Source organism: Urocampus carinirostris, chromosome 20 (genome assembly GCF_059441175.1).
Source record: "Urocampus carinirostris isolate Australia breed hairy pipefish chromosome 20, RoL_Ucar_1.0, whole genome shotgun sequence".
Classification (NCBI taxonomy): Eukaryota; Metazoa; Chordata; class Actinopteri; order Syngnathiformes; family Syngnathidae; genus Urocampus; species Urocampus carinirostris.
The window spans coordinates 24,048,692-24,064,362 of record NC_142368.1 but is presented as its reverse complement, the minus strand read 5'-3'; the positions used below and the strand labels follow the sequence as shown (position 1 = coordinate 24,064,362).

General features: G+C 40.0%; 1 protein-coding gene across 1 annotated transcript; it reads right to left on the bottom strand.

The window, feature by feature from the left end:
* Positions 1 to 1,358: 1,358 nt before the first annotated feature.
* Positions 1,359 to 15,558, bottom strand: moxd1l (monooxygenase, DBH-like 1, like). Its single transcript, XM_088325124.1, has 13 exons — positions 15,283 to 15,558; positions 15,072 to 15,218; positions 8,868 to 9,020; positions 8,671 to 8,754; positions 7,252 to 7,407; positions 7,064 to 7,166; positions 4,976 to 5,148; positions 4,801 to 4,889; positions 4,638 to 4,734; positions 2,286 to 2,345; positions 2,092 to 2,201; positions 1,892 to 1,991; positions 1,359 to 1,806 (listed from the first exon to the last, which is right to left on the bottom strand). Exons 1-13 carry the CDS (start codon positions 15,538 to 15,540, stop codon positions 1,648 to 1,650), a joined length of 1,689 nt encoding a protein of 562 aa, XP_088181250.1. The 5' UTR covers positions 15,541 to 15,558; the 3' UTR covers positions 1,359 to 1,647.
* Between the last annotated feature and the right edge of the window lie 113 nt (positions 15,559 to 15,671).

Here is a 15,671-nt window from a genome sequence, read left to right as displayed (position 1 = left end):
TCTGCATCAAACCTTAAGATCCGGTATCATTTTCCTTTGATATTGCCGTCTGTGGTTTCTGGACTGTGTACTTTATACTCAGTTACAATCGCGGGACTCAAAATCGGGTTTGGGTTAATTTTGTGATCATATTACATGTTTTAACGTGGGCGCATGCGGCTTATGTATAGGTGCGGCTTGTGTAAGTACAAAAGCGGTTATCCTTTTGAAATGTGGTGCGTGCGGCTTAAAATCAGGTGCGCTCTATAGTCCGGAATTTACGATATATATATATATATATATATATATATATATATATATATATATATATATATATATATATATATATATATATATATATATATATATATATATATATATATATATATATATATATATGTGTATATATACATATATGTGTGTGTGTGTATTTATATATATGAATGTATTTGTGATCTACACCACAACATTTCATTGCATGCACCAAGCTTGTTATGTATGTTTTTCTGTCCACATGATAGTGTAGTTGAGGAAATGAATCATTTTGCAGGGGCACTACGTGTGTGTGAAAGTTTTCTCGCAGAGCTTCCCTTCTTTATGGGGTTACATTTTGCCATCACTAAACAAAACTGCTCAACTCCAGTGCTTGTTTTCCCTGTCACAACCTGTTAAATGTGTTAAAGTAGCACACTCAGGAAAAATAGTTATTATTCCTGAGCAACATCAATGTCATTATCCCTCGACTCTTCGTGATTTAGGGCTATACAAATAAAAATGACTTGACTTGACTTGACTTGACATCCATTTTCAAAATGACCACTCTTAATGACAGTTAAAAACAGGTGGATATTGCTTTTTTACTCTTACAGTAAGACCTCGGTTATCGCGGTTAATGGGGACCAAAACCATCCGCGATAAGTGAAAATCCGCGAAGTAGCGGCGCACCTTCAAAAAAAAAAAAAAACTTTTTTTAAATTATTATTTTTTTTAGACCCGGTAAATGGGGAACTAAACCACCCGCAAAAAGTGAAAATCTGCATAGTAGCAAAGACCCTTCAAAAAGAAAAAAAAAAGATTTTTTTTTTTTTTTTAACCATTACAGACCGCGAAGCTCTGAAGCCGCGAACGTCTAACCGCGAAGTAGCGAAGTCCCACTGTATTCGCCAAACACAAAAAGCAGTGCTTGGACTCTCAGGGGGCCATACAAGATAATATAAATGATTTAGCTTTACTGTCAAATGACACAAAAACTGTAGTATTACTCAGAATATTTGTCTGTGCAGTGCAATTTAAATGTACTTTTATACAGTGCAGACAGTTATTAGACCCTGGTCTTTGGAACATTCACATTTTTATTCAATTAAATCACTAATACACATAGTCCGCTCACATCAGTTTAAAAAGAATAGCTAAATAAATGCAGTTGAATGAAAAAAAACACATGTTTGCATTGATTCACACTAAACAAAATCAAATAAAAATCATAAATGCACTCTTGATCACAATTAAGATTTTGGTACAATTATTAACAAAAAATCATGTATTTAACCATAGAACTGCTTACTGCAATAAAATTAGCTTTCGATTACTCAATATTTTTGTGATTCCACCTATGGCAAAATACAGCTGACTTGAGAGAAATCAAAGATACAATTTAAAATAAGTCATTCAAAAAGTAACAAACCAGACCAGAACCAACAGGACTGGCGCTTGAATCCAAATGCAAGATTTGCAAACGCTTGCCGCATTGGACGAATGCTCACAGCGAAAAGGCGGTATTTCCATCATATCCTTTATATGGCCATGCCGGTGGATGTGATACAAACTCTGACAGAAAGAAGTCAACTGGTTATTTTTTGTTTACATTAAAAATTGTGTCAAAAAACAACAAAAAGTCTCATGTTGCACTTACGTCTTTTGTGAATACTCTCTGTAGCTGCGACAAGTTCTTCACCGCATTTTCATACTCCACAATTTCCCCTTGATTGGAATCGGAGCCTCCCAAGGGAAATCTGTGGGGAATTTATATCCTTGTCTCGTGAATGATACCAGTGGGAAGAGCATAAAAGGTGTGGCAACTCTATTTGATAGTAGAAGAAAAGAAATCCTCACTGGTGGTTCAGGTTTGACATATTGGGACTGCTGATGCATGTTACAATGTCGATTTTGGGGTAGAAGAGCAGGAAGGCCAGACACATCTCGTCTGTGGTCGATGGTCCCATCTGCGGAAAGGCAAATATGCTCGTTTGAGAGGCATTCAGAAAATATTCTTGGATGTTGGGGTTGTTTTTAATGATTACGCCTACTTGTGTAGTTGCTGTCCTATTAGATGTGGTGTAGGAGCACTCCACCATAATGGCATCTCCCTGCATAGACATTACATCACACATTTGAGGTTTGAAATTAAATGACTCAATGGACTCTATTTACAAAAATTTGCTTTGAAATTATTTTCATGAAACATAGCTCTTTGTATAAAAAAAAATTGACTAAAACATGGGCTTTCCCAGCCTTTTTTGAGCCAAGACACACTTTTTTCATCAATAATCTCAAATCACACTGTCCATCGAAAATATTTTAAAAAGTAATTCTCTGCACCAGTTTCTTTCTTTTTTTAAAGCTGAAACTGTCGTGTTGTCCGAATTGACAGGATGAAGTTTATGTTCTCACCAAGGTTTAAATAAGGTAATGCAGGTTGGTGATTTTGGTTGTTGAATTTGCTGTAATTTGGGAAGTTACTATGTTTTTAGCCCATATTTCAAGTTTTACCAAATTTCCATATTGTTTTTTTTTTAAGTAAAATAATATACTTAAAATGATCGCAAAACTATCTGTCATTGGAACAAGAAAATCTTAAACTGGGTTATTACTTTTTTCATCTTTTTTGGGGGGGTGGGGATTTAAGAAAACAGTTAAAATCAGCAAAAGGATGTGTACTTTATTTGATTTATTGAAATATTTATTTGTAATGCAATCTTAAACCATTTCACAAGCAGATAAATAGTATAGATTTTTTTTTTTTAAATGTAGTGACTTGACACCTAATGATGTAGACAAATGCTAGACTTGACTTGACTGATCAAATGAAGCAAATACTGTTGTTACAAAGCAAAACAATGGAATAATCGTTTGTTTTGTTCCCTTAGAAACTGTCAACTAATCCGTGTTGCAAACAGAAAGACAGGGAACTTACACATCGATGAGTAGCCTAAATCTTTTTTTTTTATTTAAACCATCTCATTATCTCATCTCATTAGCTGCACCGCTTATCCTCAGTAGGGTCGCGGGGGTGCTGGAGCCCATCCCAGCAATCATCGGGCAGTAGGCAGGGGACACCCTGAACTGGTTGCCAGCCAATCGCAGGGCACACAGGGACAGCCAACTCGCCCGCTCACACCCTAGGTGTTTTTTCGACAATTTGACCGGCCAATCCACCTGAAATGCGTGTCTTTGGAATGTGGCAGGAAACCGGAGTGCCCGGAGGAAACCCACGCAAGCACGGGGAGAACATACAAACTCCGCACAGGAAATCCGGTAGCTGGATTTGAACCCACACAGGAGGTTCCCAAGACCTTAGAACTGTGCTGCACACGCGCTAACCACTGCGCCGCCGTGCTGCCAATATAAACCATGGGTGTCCAAAATATTTTATTGTATTTTACCAAACACATTAAATCAAGCTTTTGTCTGATTTTATTTTCCTAAACAGACACCCAATAAGATATGTAGAAGGTGCGTTTCGAGTTTTATTTAAAAAAAAAGATCAATTATATATATTTTGTTACTTTTTTTTTGTTTTATGTTACTTTCAATATTGTGAATAATTATTTAAAGTAAAATATATTTTAGAAGCATATGTTATTTTTAGAATATGCTGTGAGCTGCTGAAAAAATGATTACCGGGCCACAAGTGGTCACTGGCTCTCCCTGATTTAAAGGGAAAGTGTCTATGAATTGGCGCTTCTTAGTCGTCAAAAACTGCATTCATTATTAACCACAAATAAACAAAAGTACATAAACTATCATATAAGCATGGATTTTTAGATTTTTTGGTTTTGCGTTTATTTCACATAACATGAGTCTCACTATAAGAGCTGACATAATTGTGCGCCAGCTTTTTAGCTTTTTTAGCATTCCTGTTTGCACGACACAATACAGCAACATCTAGTGGTCAAATAATACACACGATCCCTTTAAAGCAGCATTTTTTTTAACAGTGTTGAATTTGCACTCCACTACCAGCAATTAAAACTTGAGTTGTAACTGTCACTCAAAGCAATTCCGAGTGCCACGTTGTCCGCTTTGAGCAAGCCCAAGTCATTTAAAGAATGTGTGAAGGCAGAGAACATTCAAAACAAACAAAAAAACATTGTAACTTTACTGCCAATGTGTCAACATCCACTTTACACTGGGGGGACTGCTCTAGAGTGCCCCGTTGTTGCAACATACAAAAGCCCAGCAAAAGGATTCCAGCCATCAGGGGCTTAAACAAAGATCATTTCTGGGCTAAAACGTGTCATTTTGTGAAAGCATGATAAATAGGGCTGGATCAGGGAGCTTAGAAATAGTCCTACCTTTCGATCAACAGTTTAATAAAGCGTCCATTGACCAATTCCAGAAGATGTTTATCAGATGTTATAACCAAAGGGCAGGCTCACCGGCTTAATGGTCTTGATGCTTCCTAATTTGGTAATCCCTTGCTGGTTGAAGTCGTAGTTGAGATCGGTGGCGATGAATCCCAATTGTACTCCGTTTCTATTGGGGGAAAAAAGAGAAACTTGTCATCAGAATTGTTGTCAAAAATAAATCTAAATTTCATACCTAAAATGTCCCACGCGCACCTCCCTGCCAGCTAAATGGGTATGCAGCAGCACAGCAAAGACTTGCAAATCTGGCACAGGATTCATGATCTGGACAGCCGACAGGCAGAATTTAGCATCTGGAAATTACACACTGCCTGCAGGATAGTCATTATTGATACAACAACTTTACGTACCTCAGAAAAGAGACTGGTATTACACATGGCAAAAACTTGGAATTTCTCCGCTCTGGGAGGGATGTCGTAGGTGACTTGACCGAATGGGGTCACGCCTGTAGTGAGGATACCGACGTCATTTGTCCGCAGTTGATCCGTGTAGTGCAGCTTCAGACCTGAACTGTCAGTTCTCCCTTCAACAGAAAAAAGTTTTTGGCATAGAAACTGTCAAAAAGTAGCCCAATTTGCTAAATAGTTGACATAAACACCACAGAGGTAATTTTTTACCCAGATCCCTGTATTGTTTTGGAAAAACAAACCCGAGAATTATGCCGTTTTGTTCAAAATAAAACAAAGCCAACTGACCAATATCTAGCACCCAAAATATATGCTACACAAAGTGTTTCTAAAATTGATTTATTAAGTTTTATAACTCATTACATTACACACCCAGTACGTATGGTTTATTGATTTCTATATCTGTCAATGGCTTTTAATGTCAGTTAAATTTACAAATATGCAAAATAACTATTTACAATTTTTTAAAATAACTATTTTTGTTAAATTCTGAACTAACTTTATAGAAAGCATTTTTATGTGTCTGTTGTAAACAAAACTAAACTAAAAACATTTGGTATGGTTGATAAAAAACATTCAAAAAAATTTAACCAGCACTTTTATGCTATAGTTTTTGAATTTGTGTCCATTGGAGGAAACATAATGGACACTTTTGCTTTAAACCTCCAAAACAATGGGAATATTTTTCAAAGTCCTCTTTTTATTATTTCATATTTCAACAATAGAGTTATATGTACTCTACAAACTTCAACAAATGGGTCACTTTGTATTGAACCAAAAACAATGTTGCTTGTTTAAAATTCAGTGGTTCCAAAAGTGGGCGGTACCGCCCCCCTGGTGGCAGTGGAAAGATCTGGGCGGGCGGTGAGGAAGAAAGGGGTGGTAAAGGGGCGGCAGTCCGAAGTTGAAGTCAGAAGTTTGAACGTTTGTATGACGATTTGTACACAATACATTAGGGCTGCACGATTAAACGAAATCGAATCGACATCGCGATTTGACGTAGTGCGGTTGTGAAACCGCAAAGTACTGCAGTTTTTTTGAAGGTTTTGTAGTGAGTGAAGGAGTTTTGGCCAACCACAATTGTTTTAAAAGCACCGACCAATCAGAGGCAAGTTTTTTTTTATAAACACGATTCAAAGTTTGCAAGCACAACACTCAACCACACCCACCGTGTGAGCTCATTGAGTGTCCTGGCACACTCCCAGAGTCAACAAACGAGAATGAAACGAAGCTTGCACCGAAGAAGGGCAGTACATTATTGTTTGGACCGATTTTGGTTTTGACAAAGTGGACGTGGAACAGAAGAAAACCCCCATTGCAGAATTTGCTTTTGCGTTGTCCCCAGGTCCAGAGGAAACACAAGTCATTTGTACCAGCACCTTCAAAATCATCACATATTTTAATGCACTGCATGTCAAAGAGGATTACAAGTAAAAGACAAAGAAGGTGCATCTACAGGTGGACTGAGAGGTAAACAAACTTCATCAAACATAAAAGCAGCATTCGCGCTCTTCACGCCGTATGTAAAAGTTCGCATAGGCACAAAGAAATAACCAATGCTGTGACTGCAGCTAAAAGTGTCTAATAGTGCCCAACCTTAAAATTGCATTATTGATTAGGGGTTACACGCTCGGAATTCACTGGGGAACCAAAGGGGTGCAAGCCTGCAAAAGTTTGGGAACTATTGGTTTAAAACAACCATTAAAACATATACTGCACACCAAAAACCTGAAAGACGCTGAAAAGAATTTGGGCTTTTATGCCCAGATCAACCTAGAATGTTGGAAAAAGTTCTCCAAGTAGTACAAAGGTCCATTTTCAACCGTATTTGGGTTATATCTATATTTTTAGAGTGCAAAGGTCAACTCAATACAACATTTTATTTATATCTGTACATTCAAGGAAACTGTGCGGGTCAGATGTAGCGACATTTCGTTCTGTATACACGTGTACAAGAATGATAAAGTATATCTGAATCTAAATCTGAATCTGAGATACAAATTCAAAACAGCAGTTTTCAGAGTTTTGTACCTGCTTCTTTGTTTGGGTTGTTGTAATGGATTTCCAGCCTATAAAACATATCATTGTCACCATCCCCAATGGGAATGCCAGCGTTTTCTGGAAAGTCGAGGGTCTGCGGTGGTGAATAGATGGTCAACAGATCAGGAGTGAGTCAAAACAAAAAAGTGTCAGGTTATGAATTAATGAAGATAACAAACCTTCCCCCCTATGGCCCATGCAGCGATGATCGCAAAGCACATGTCTCCTTCATGCCCTTGGTAGCATTCACCATCGTAGGCTGTTATCACAAAGGACGGGCAGATGTACAGCAGCATGTGATGGACCAGGTCAACGTTCTCAATAGCCGGCTCAAACTAAAAGAAAGTGTCTTTGTGTGATCAACAAAGCGTGTTTCCCTATCTATTATTTCTGGGTTTGCTTTTTCAAATTTACCAAGACCCAAAAACAATAAATCCCTTTTAAAGTCATGCTAAATGTAATGGTCGTATTGACATTTTTTTTTCAAATCCCTTTTTTGTATCAATCCATTATGTTCAATACTATGGTATTTTATGGTCACAGCAGGTTTATTTCTTGGTTCTTAAATTTTGTTTGTAGAGTTTGTTACTTTGTACCAACGTTTTGTGATTAAACATCATTTTTGAGCACGCCGGCCACATTTTCCTGCTTTCCCTCATGGCAGGTTCCCCCACAAATCATATGAGTTGAAAAAAATTACCAACTCATCAATTATGTGAAGAAAAAAAAGGCACAAACTAATAGCATGATGCTTGTAGCAATGGCATTGCTAAAAATATATTCTGTGAAAACAATCTTCAAAATACTGTAAAATTCCCTAAGATAGGTATCTTTTATGAATCGTAAGGATCAATGGTGAGTTGTGAGTTTAACTTGAGATGACTGATAATTGATTTTTTTTAGACTGACACCAATGTTCAACTTTATTTAGTAGTCATTGATATAAATTAAATCGAGTGTGGAAAATTCCCTACAAAATATCTGATATTGTTTGAAAAAAAAAACTTTAAATCCTATAATGAATCAATTAAAAGGTAGATTATTATTCCTTTAATTTCTAGTTTCGAGTATGGATTCCTTGAATGGCTGGTATCGACACCCGTGCCAACACTTGGTTTTGGTGTTTGCCCATCGCCACCTGAACTAGAAGCAGGTGTTTAAAAAAAGAAACAGAACACCTACTTTGTGGTCTTTAAAAGTACAGAACAACAATTCAAAGTTCCTAAAGACTTCAAGAGAGTTCACTTTAAAATCATAAAAGTTAAAGAATATCATGTCATGTCAAAGGAGTGAAAACATCTTAGAATGCAAGAAGGATGATTACAAAATACTTTGAAAGCTTTTTATCATCAGTATGGTCATGGTTTTCAACCTGAATTCAAGGAAAAAGCACTTGAGATTTGTTTTTATTTGAATGTGTTCTTTTTTATTATTATAATTTGCTCTGATTATCAAGAAAGCATAACATTTATAAGAATATTGCTGATGGGATTATAATATTTTTGCATGTTTGTCTTGAATTCATATCTCGTAAAACAACGAATCTTGAAAACATTTTTTTTAAACGAAAAATGAAATTAAAAGTTGAAAACATTAACCTGAACAATATGATGCTTGGATATCAAGGTTGGAAACTTCATGACCTTGCAGTGGTAGTAAGTGTGCTGCGGCGGGATGGTAACCTGCCAAAAAGAAATGGATTAACAAATAAATATAAGTACATCTTAAACACTAATTAAAATTGTCAAGTGTGGCCATTTGGAGAAACAGAATGGAAACTTTAAATTATTTTTACATTTTCCATTGTGGCGTTGATATAGCTTCCATTTGTCAAAATGGTTCTGGAGGCAAAATTCAGGAGGTTGATTTCTTTGGCACCGGCAAGAGCAGCATGATAGCCAATCTCATCAGTCGTCCCGTAAGCATATATAAGTTTTGTAGGTTGCTCCTGGAAATAAAACACAAAATAGCATGACATAAAATAAATAAATAAAAATGTTTAATATTAATGAGGAATGTTTCTTTGCTTTGATTTTACATTTGTGTCTGTGTGTAACCGTGCATGTCACTTTTTCTCAACCAAAACGGTGTTAAATTACAGACATTGAAAAGAAAATAAACTGTTGCTACGGTAATGTGCAAATGAATGTCATGTTATGTAACAGGAGAGTGCCCAAAAAGGGAGTTTATGAGATACCTGAGCTTGACAAAAGACAATTACTTCAACAACCTTCAACACAATAGAACTGACTTGGAAGTGTTGGGTGGAAAAGCTCGAAAGCTCCATGGTGCAAAACAACAAACATGCACAAGAATAGTAACAGATTGAAGGCTGTAAGGTGGGTTTTAAAGTATAATTTTCATTCATTTTTTTGTTTTTGAATGCTTTGCTTAATGGGACATTGTGTATTATTTAGCCCTTCCTAATGGTACAAAACAGTCATTAAAAAACGTGTTGATTTGAGAACTAATTACATGACGAGCCTATGAAAGTGCCTTTTTTTTTTAAAATACTCTAGGTAGAGAAAATTCTAAAAAAATAAATACAATCAAAAAAGTTGGGATAAAAAAATAGAAGAGAAATGGTGCGTTTTGGTCACTTTGAGTCATCGTAGTTAGTATTCTTGTCACGTGGCGTGGTGGAGTGGCGTGGAAGGGGTGACCGGACCAGAACGGAGGCAGGAGGCAGGAAGGGAGAACTCATATGCGTTGACGATCATAAGTTTTATTTAACAAAATAAAAGTCGCCCAATACTCAGGGACCAAAACAGAACAATACAGAGTTCCTCCGGCACGAACTCAACAGGACAAGGCATAACAGACGGAAAATGTTTAAACCTAAAACAGGACAAGGCATAACAGACCTGGGATTGTGTAATGAGCCAGCACCCGCAAAGCCCAGAATCCAGCCTTAAATAGCAGACACAATTAGTTGAACTGCTTCAGCTGTTGCCCAGAGGGCGGGGCAGACTGGTCACCAAGGCGACCATGACAGAGCCCCCCCTTTAAGAGACAGCTCCCGAGGTCCCAAAAAGAAAGAATTACTACCTCGCGCCCCGGAATGGTTCGACGCTCACGATTGGGGCAACCCGGCTCCCTCCTCCGAACACGCAGGAACGGGGAGAGGCAGGCGCCATCTGCGTTAGGTGGATCGTAATCGGCGCTCGGCAGAGGGGGGTCCGGCGGGCAAACTGGACAGGGGATAACAGACAGGCAGAACCGACGAGAACAGGACAGATAAACAGGACAGGCAAAATCAGAAGAGTCGCACTCAGGACAGGCCGATTCAGAAGAGTCGCACTCAGGACAGGCCGATTCAGACAGGACAGACCGATTCAGAAGTGACGATTCAGACAGGACAGGCGGAATCAGAACAGGCAAGGCAGGGCAGGCGGAATCAGAACAGACAAGACATGAGAGAGTCAAAATCAGAACCGGCAAAACATGAGAGACAAAATCAGAACCGGCAAAACATGAGAGAGTCAAAATCAGAACCGGCAAAACAGGAGCAGAGGAGTCGGACTGGCAGGTAGCGGAGTCGGACTGGCACGCAGGGGAGACTGAATAGCAGGCAATCGGCACGGGAGTCGGGCAGGCAGGCATGAGAGTCGAACAGGCAGGTGTCAATTTATCCCGGGATGCCATTCGAGGCACAGCAATGGCCACAACGGGCGGGGCCGTGGTTCGAACGGGCAGGGAGTCGAAGTCGGACTCAGTGGGCGCTTGCCAAGCTGCGTTCTCCAGGTCTCCCCAAATCGCGCTGGGATCGTTCGCTGAGTTCTTGTCGTGGCTGGCTCATTCTGTCACGTGGCGTGGTGGAGTGGCGTGGAAGGGGTGACCGGACCAGAACGGAGGCAGGAAGGGAGAACTCATATGCGTTGACGATCATAAGTTTTATTTAACAAAATAAAAGTCGCCCAATACTCAGGGACCAAAACAGAACAATACAGAGTTCCTCCGGCACGAACTCAACAGGACAAGGCATAACAGACGGAAAATGTTTAAACCTAAAACAGGACAAGGCATAACAGACCTGGGATTGTGTAATGAGCCAGCACCCGCAAAGCCCAGAATCCAGCCTTAAATAGCAGACACAATTAGTTGAACTGCTTCAGCTGTTGCCCAGAGGGCGGGGCAGACTGGTCACCAAGGCGACCATGACAATTCTCCCTTGTTTTTTTAGCACTGGCTTTCAGTTGTACGACACAATACAGTGACATCTACTGTTCAAATAATACACACCATCCCATTAAGTAATTAGCGCGTGTGTGGCACAGTTCTAAGGTCTTGGGAACCTCCTGTGTGGGTTCAAATCCAGCTACCGGACTTACTGTGCGGCGTTTGTATGTTCTCCCCGTGCTTGCGTGGGTTTCCTCCGGGCACTCCGGTTTCCTCCCACATTCCAAAGACATGCATTTCAGGTGGATTGGCTGGTCCAAATTGTCCCTAGGTGTGAATGAGCGAGCGAGTTGTCTGTCCCTGTGTGCCCTGTGATTGGCTGGCAACCAATTCAGGGTGTCCCCTGCCCACTGCCCGATGATTGCTGGGATGGGCTCCAGCACCCCCGCGACCCTACTGAGGATAAGCAGTGCAGCTAATGACATGAGATAATACAATTGTAATACAATTTCGATTTCCAAGAGTTCAATTTGATGTCAATTTTTTTTCTTATTTACTGCAATTTTATGCAGGATCCATACAATACAAAAATATTAATGGAATATCTGTTCTTTTTCATATCAAGGATATGTCAAAAACATATTTATTACCATATTTATTAAATTTAAAATCTAATTATTTGTTTTAGTTAAATTGATATTTGAACTTCAATATTTATTAATTAGAAATAAATCTGATCCATCCTAAAGTACAATAGATAAATACTGCACTTCACTAGATAGGTAATTCATTGTTTTAAAAATCCATCCATCCATTTTCTTCCGCTTATCCGGGGTCGGGTCACGTGGGTAGCAGCTTCAGCTGGGAAGCCCAGACCTCCCTCTCCCCAGTCATTTCATCCAGCTCATCCGATGGGATCCCGAGACATTCCCAGGTAAGTCAAGATATGTAGTCTCTCCAGCATGTCAAGTATTTTCCCCGGTGGACCACAATTTCCTCAAAGCAGTTCGAAAGTTGCCTTCCATGGTATTGCCAAACTCTTCCCATGCCCGAGTTTTTGCCTCGGCGATAGCCAAAGCTGCATTCTGCCACCTGCCAGCTGCTTCCAGAGCCCCACAGGCCAGGAAGGTCCAATAAGACTCCTTCTTCAGCCTGTAGACATCCCTAACCACCGGTGACTATCGACAGTTATTAGAGTAGCCGCCACGGCAGGCACAGATTACCTCATGGCTACAACTCCAATCAGCAGCATCGACAATGGAGGCAAGAAACATAGTCCACTCGGACTCAATGTCCCCGCTTTCTGTGGGACAAGGGCAATGTTCTGACAGAGGTGTGAATTGAAACTCTGACAGGGGATTGTGCTAGACATTCCCAGCAGTCCCTCACAACACGCTAGGGTCTGCCTGGTCGGACTGGGATCTTTTCCCACCATCAGAGCCAACTCACCACCACGTTGGCAGCCACGCCCCTCTCTTCACCCAAGTGTCCAAAACATGCAGCTGCAGGTTCGATAAAACGACTACAAAGTCGATCATTAAACTGCGGCCTAGGATGTCCTGGTGCAAAGTGCACATATGGACACCCTTGTGTTTGACCATGGTATACATTATGGACAAGCCGTGACTGGTACAGAGGTCCAATAACGAAACACCACTCGGGTTTTGATCAGGGGGGGCTGTTCTTCCCAATCACGCCCCTCCAGGTCTTACTGTCATTCCCCACAGGAGCATTCAAGTCTCCCAGCATAACAAGGGAGTAAGCAAAGGCCCGGCCATCAGGCGCCCGCCTGCAGACCCCACATCCAGGCCTTGATTTAGAGGGGGGGTCCAGCAACCTGCGTCCGGGCGTGGGAATTTATGCTCCAACATTGGTTTGCATCATAAGGAGTCTGTAATCTCCGCTTCGTCAGGCCCATCACCTAGGACCTGTTTGTCATGGGTGACCCTACCAAGGGCTTAAAAACCCCGGACAACTAAGCTCCTAGGATCATTGGGACACACAAACTCCTCCACCACAGTAAGGTAGCAGATGATGGAGGAGTTTATAAATCTATATATATGTAACCGCGGTGTACCTATCCCACCAAAGATCCACATTCATGCTGGACTGGATGATGAGGTTTTTTATTACAGTTGCTGCAAATGAATGAGTCACAACACAACACGTGGTAAGCTTCTCTGCTGGCTTTGATCTCTATAAGGGGAATTAGCATTTTAGCACAACATGCAATGTCCGGCAAAACTAACATAAAGGGCGACAGAAACAAAACAAAAATAAATCCAAGCAGCTTGACAACATCAATCACATTACTGTGCATGTTGAGAGATTTGTCAGCTGTGGTTTTAATGTTTAAAATTAACTTTTTGCGGAGCACCAAAAGATTGTGGCTTACTGTTGACAGCACGCTGTTAGACTGCCAACAAACCCCGCCTTCCGGTCACAAGTCAAAAGCCAAAACCAAACCTTACCCCATACCAGCAGGTGGCACTGTTGGACGCATCATTGCAGGACACTTACACAAAAACTATACAACATATTTCAGCAGGAATTTCAATAAAACAAAAGTTATTATTACACCCGTTACATATAGTTTTTTTTGACAGACAATTATGTTTTTTATGCCTTTTTTTGGCAATTGACAGCTAGTGGCACTAATAATTTTTTATACTTACTGTATATGTTGATATGATATTATTAATATATCCATATTACATTAGCCTAATGTTATTTATTTATTTATTTTTGCTACATAAAATTTGTAATGAAAATGTTGATTAATTATATTAAAATCAGAATAACCTTTATTGTCATTTTATTTCTTCAACAAAATTACGGTTGCACTCCAGTAGACAAAGTATACAATATAAAGACTAATACATAGAAAATTATAAAGTATTTTCCTGTAATATAAAGTATTCACATTTAAAACAAAACAAAAATAAAATGCTTCCTACTTCTTACTTAAAACTAAAGGAGGCAAACCGAGTATACGAAGTCTCAACTCTTTAGTAATGAACTGTACAGATTCTATCCATCCATCCATTTTCGCAGGGGTGCTGGAGCCCTTCCCGGCCATCTTTGGGCAGTGGGCAGGGGAAACCCTGAACTAGTTTCCAGCCAGTTCCAGGGCATACAGAGACATAAAACCATTCACATGCTCATTCACACCTAGGGAAAATTTGCACTGGCCAATTAACCTGATATGAATGTTTTTGGAATATGGGAGTAAATCGAGCGGACACCCACGCAGGCAATTGGAGAACATGCAAACTCCGCACAGGGTGGCTTTGGTTGCTGGTATCGACCCCTGGACCTCCGTACCATAGGGCTGTGCGCTAACCACCTAGCCTCTGTGCCGTCGTGCACAAGCACCAAGTACCAGTATTAATAAAAATGTTTAAGTTGTTTACCATGGAAAAGAATGGGGAAGTTTAATCTTGTATTTTTACTGTTCTGTTGAAAAATGCTTATAACCTTCATAGTTCCTTAAAATTTGTGGTAGATTTTCTAATTTGAAATAAATATATGAAAATGTATTCTTCTTAAATTCCAGTATTTTTGTATTAATATAGAATTAAAAATATTTGACCAAGTATATGTATCTAGGGTTTTTAAAGACATAGTTCCCCTTTTAATGAAAATGAACACAGGCTGTTCCACGGAGAGCTATAGACGTCAAACCTCCATATTCTACTTAGGCCAGCAGAAAAGTTAATATTGGCTCCACAAATTGGTTACAGTATTTGGTTAATTAAGTACTAATCAGTATTGTATGGACCCCAAGAACATTTGATCAGTCGTTCTCATGTTAATACTTGCTGCACATTTGCTTCGGGATCTGTGAAAGATATGAGAAAATGTTTTGAGGTGTGCCTACGGTAATGGGGAGATCTTGCTGGTCACAGGTTTGAAAGGGTCTGATAAAGGTCATCAGCGTTTGCCTGTCAGTTTCTTCGAGGGAGAGCAGTGTGTAGCTCTGCTGCTGGTCCTCAATCGGGTAGCTGTTTTCCGTGGAGTAATAATCCTGATGAATTGAGAACCCTTTCGTGAAAAAACATGTTTCTCTGGGAATAAATCACTACACTTACTTTGAAGTAGTTTCCACTGGGTCCTACCCCGCCCATGACCAAATCAGCCCCCCTCATGTCCCAATTGGGACTGAGTCCAAAGCCGATCCAGCCGGTGGTATTGACGATGAATTTGATGGTGATGTTGGCGTTGTCGAAGCCCCATTTGATGCAGACAAGTTCCTCATCGTCCAGATAGGCCATGAAAGGCAGTTCGGGGTCTGCAGCATGGGTGCCTTTGATCCAGACCAGACACAGGATAGGGAGGAGGACGAGCATGATGTTCTGCTCTGGTCACAGAGTGTAGTCTGAGCGTGGAGTGTGACTTAGGGCCAAATACAAATAGGCTCCAATGCTTTGGACACACCTGCAGTACCAGGTGAACCCATTTGATAGGTCCCCTCCCATGT

What these genes read in the sequence shown, in the direction of transcription:
- moxd1l (XM_088325124.1), bottom strand. Translation starts at nt 15,540, where the DNA reads ATGCTCGTCCTCCTCCCTATCCTGTGTCTGGTCTGGATCAAAGGCACC. An exon ending in CATGGGCCATAGGGGGGAAG is followed by an intron (nt 7,167 to 7,251) that starts GTTTGTTATCTT and finishes TCACCACCGCAG; the next exon opens with ACCCTCGACTTTCCAGAAAA. An exon ending in ATAGGACAGCAACTACACAA is followed by an intron (nt 2,202 to 2,285) that starts GTAGGCGTAATC and finishes GCCTTTCCGCAG; the next exon opens with ATGGGACCATCGACCACAGA.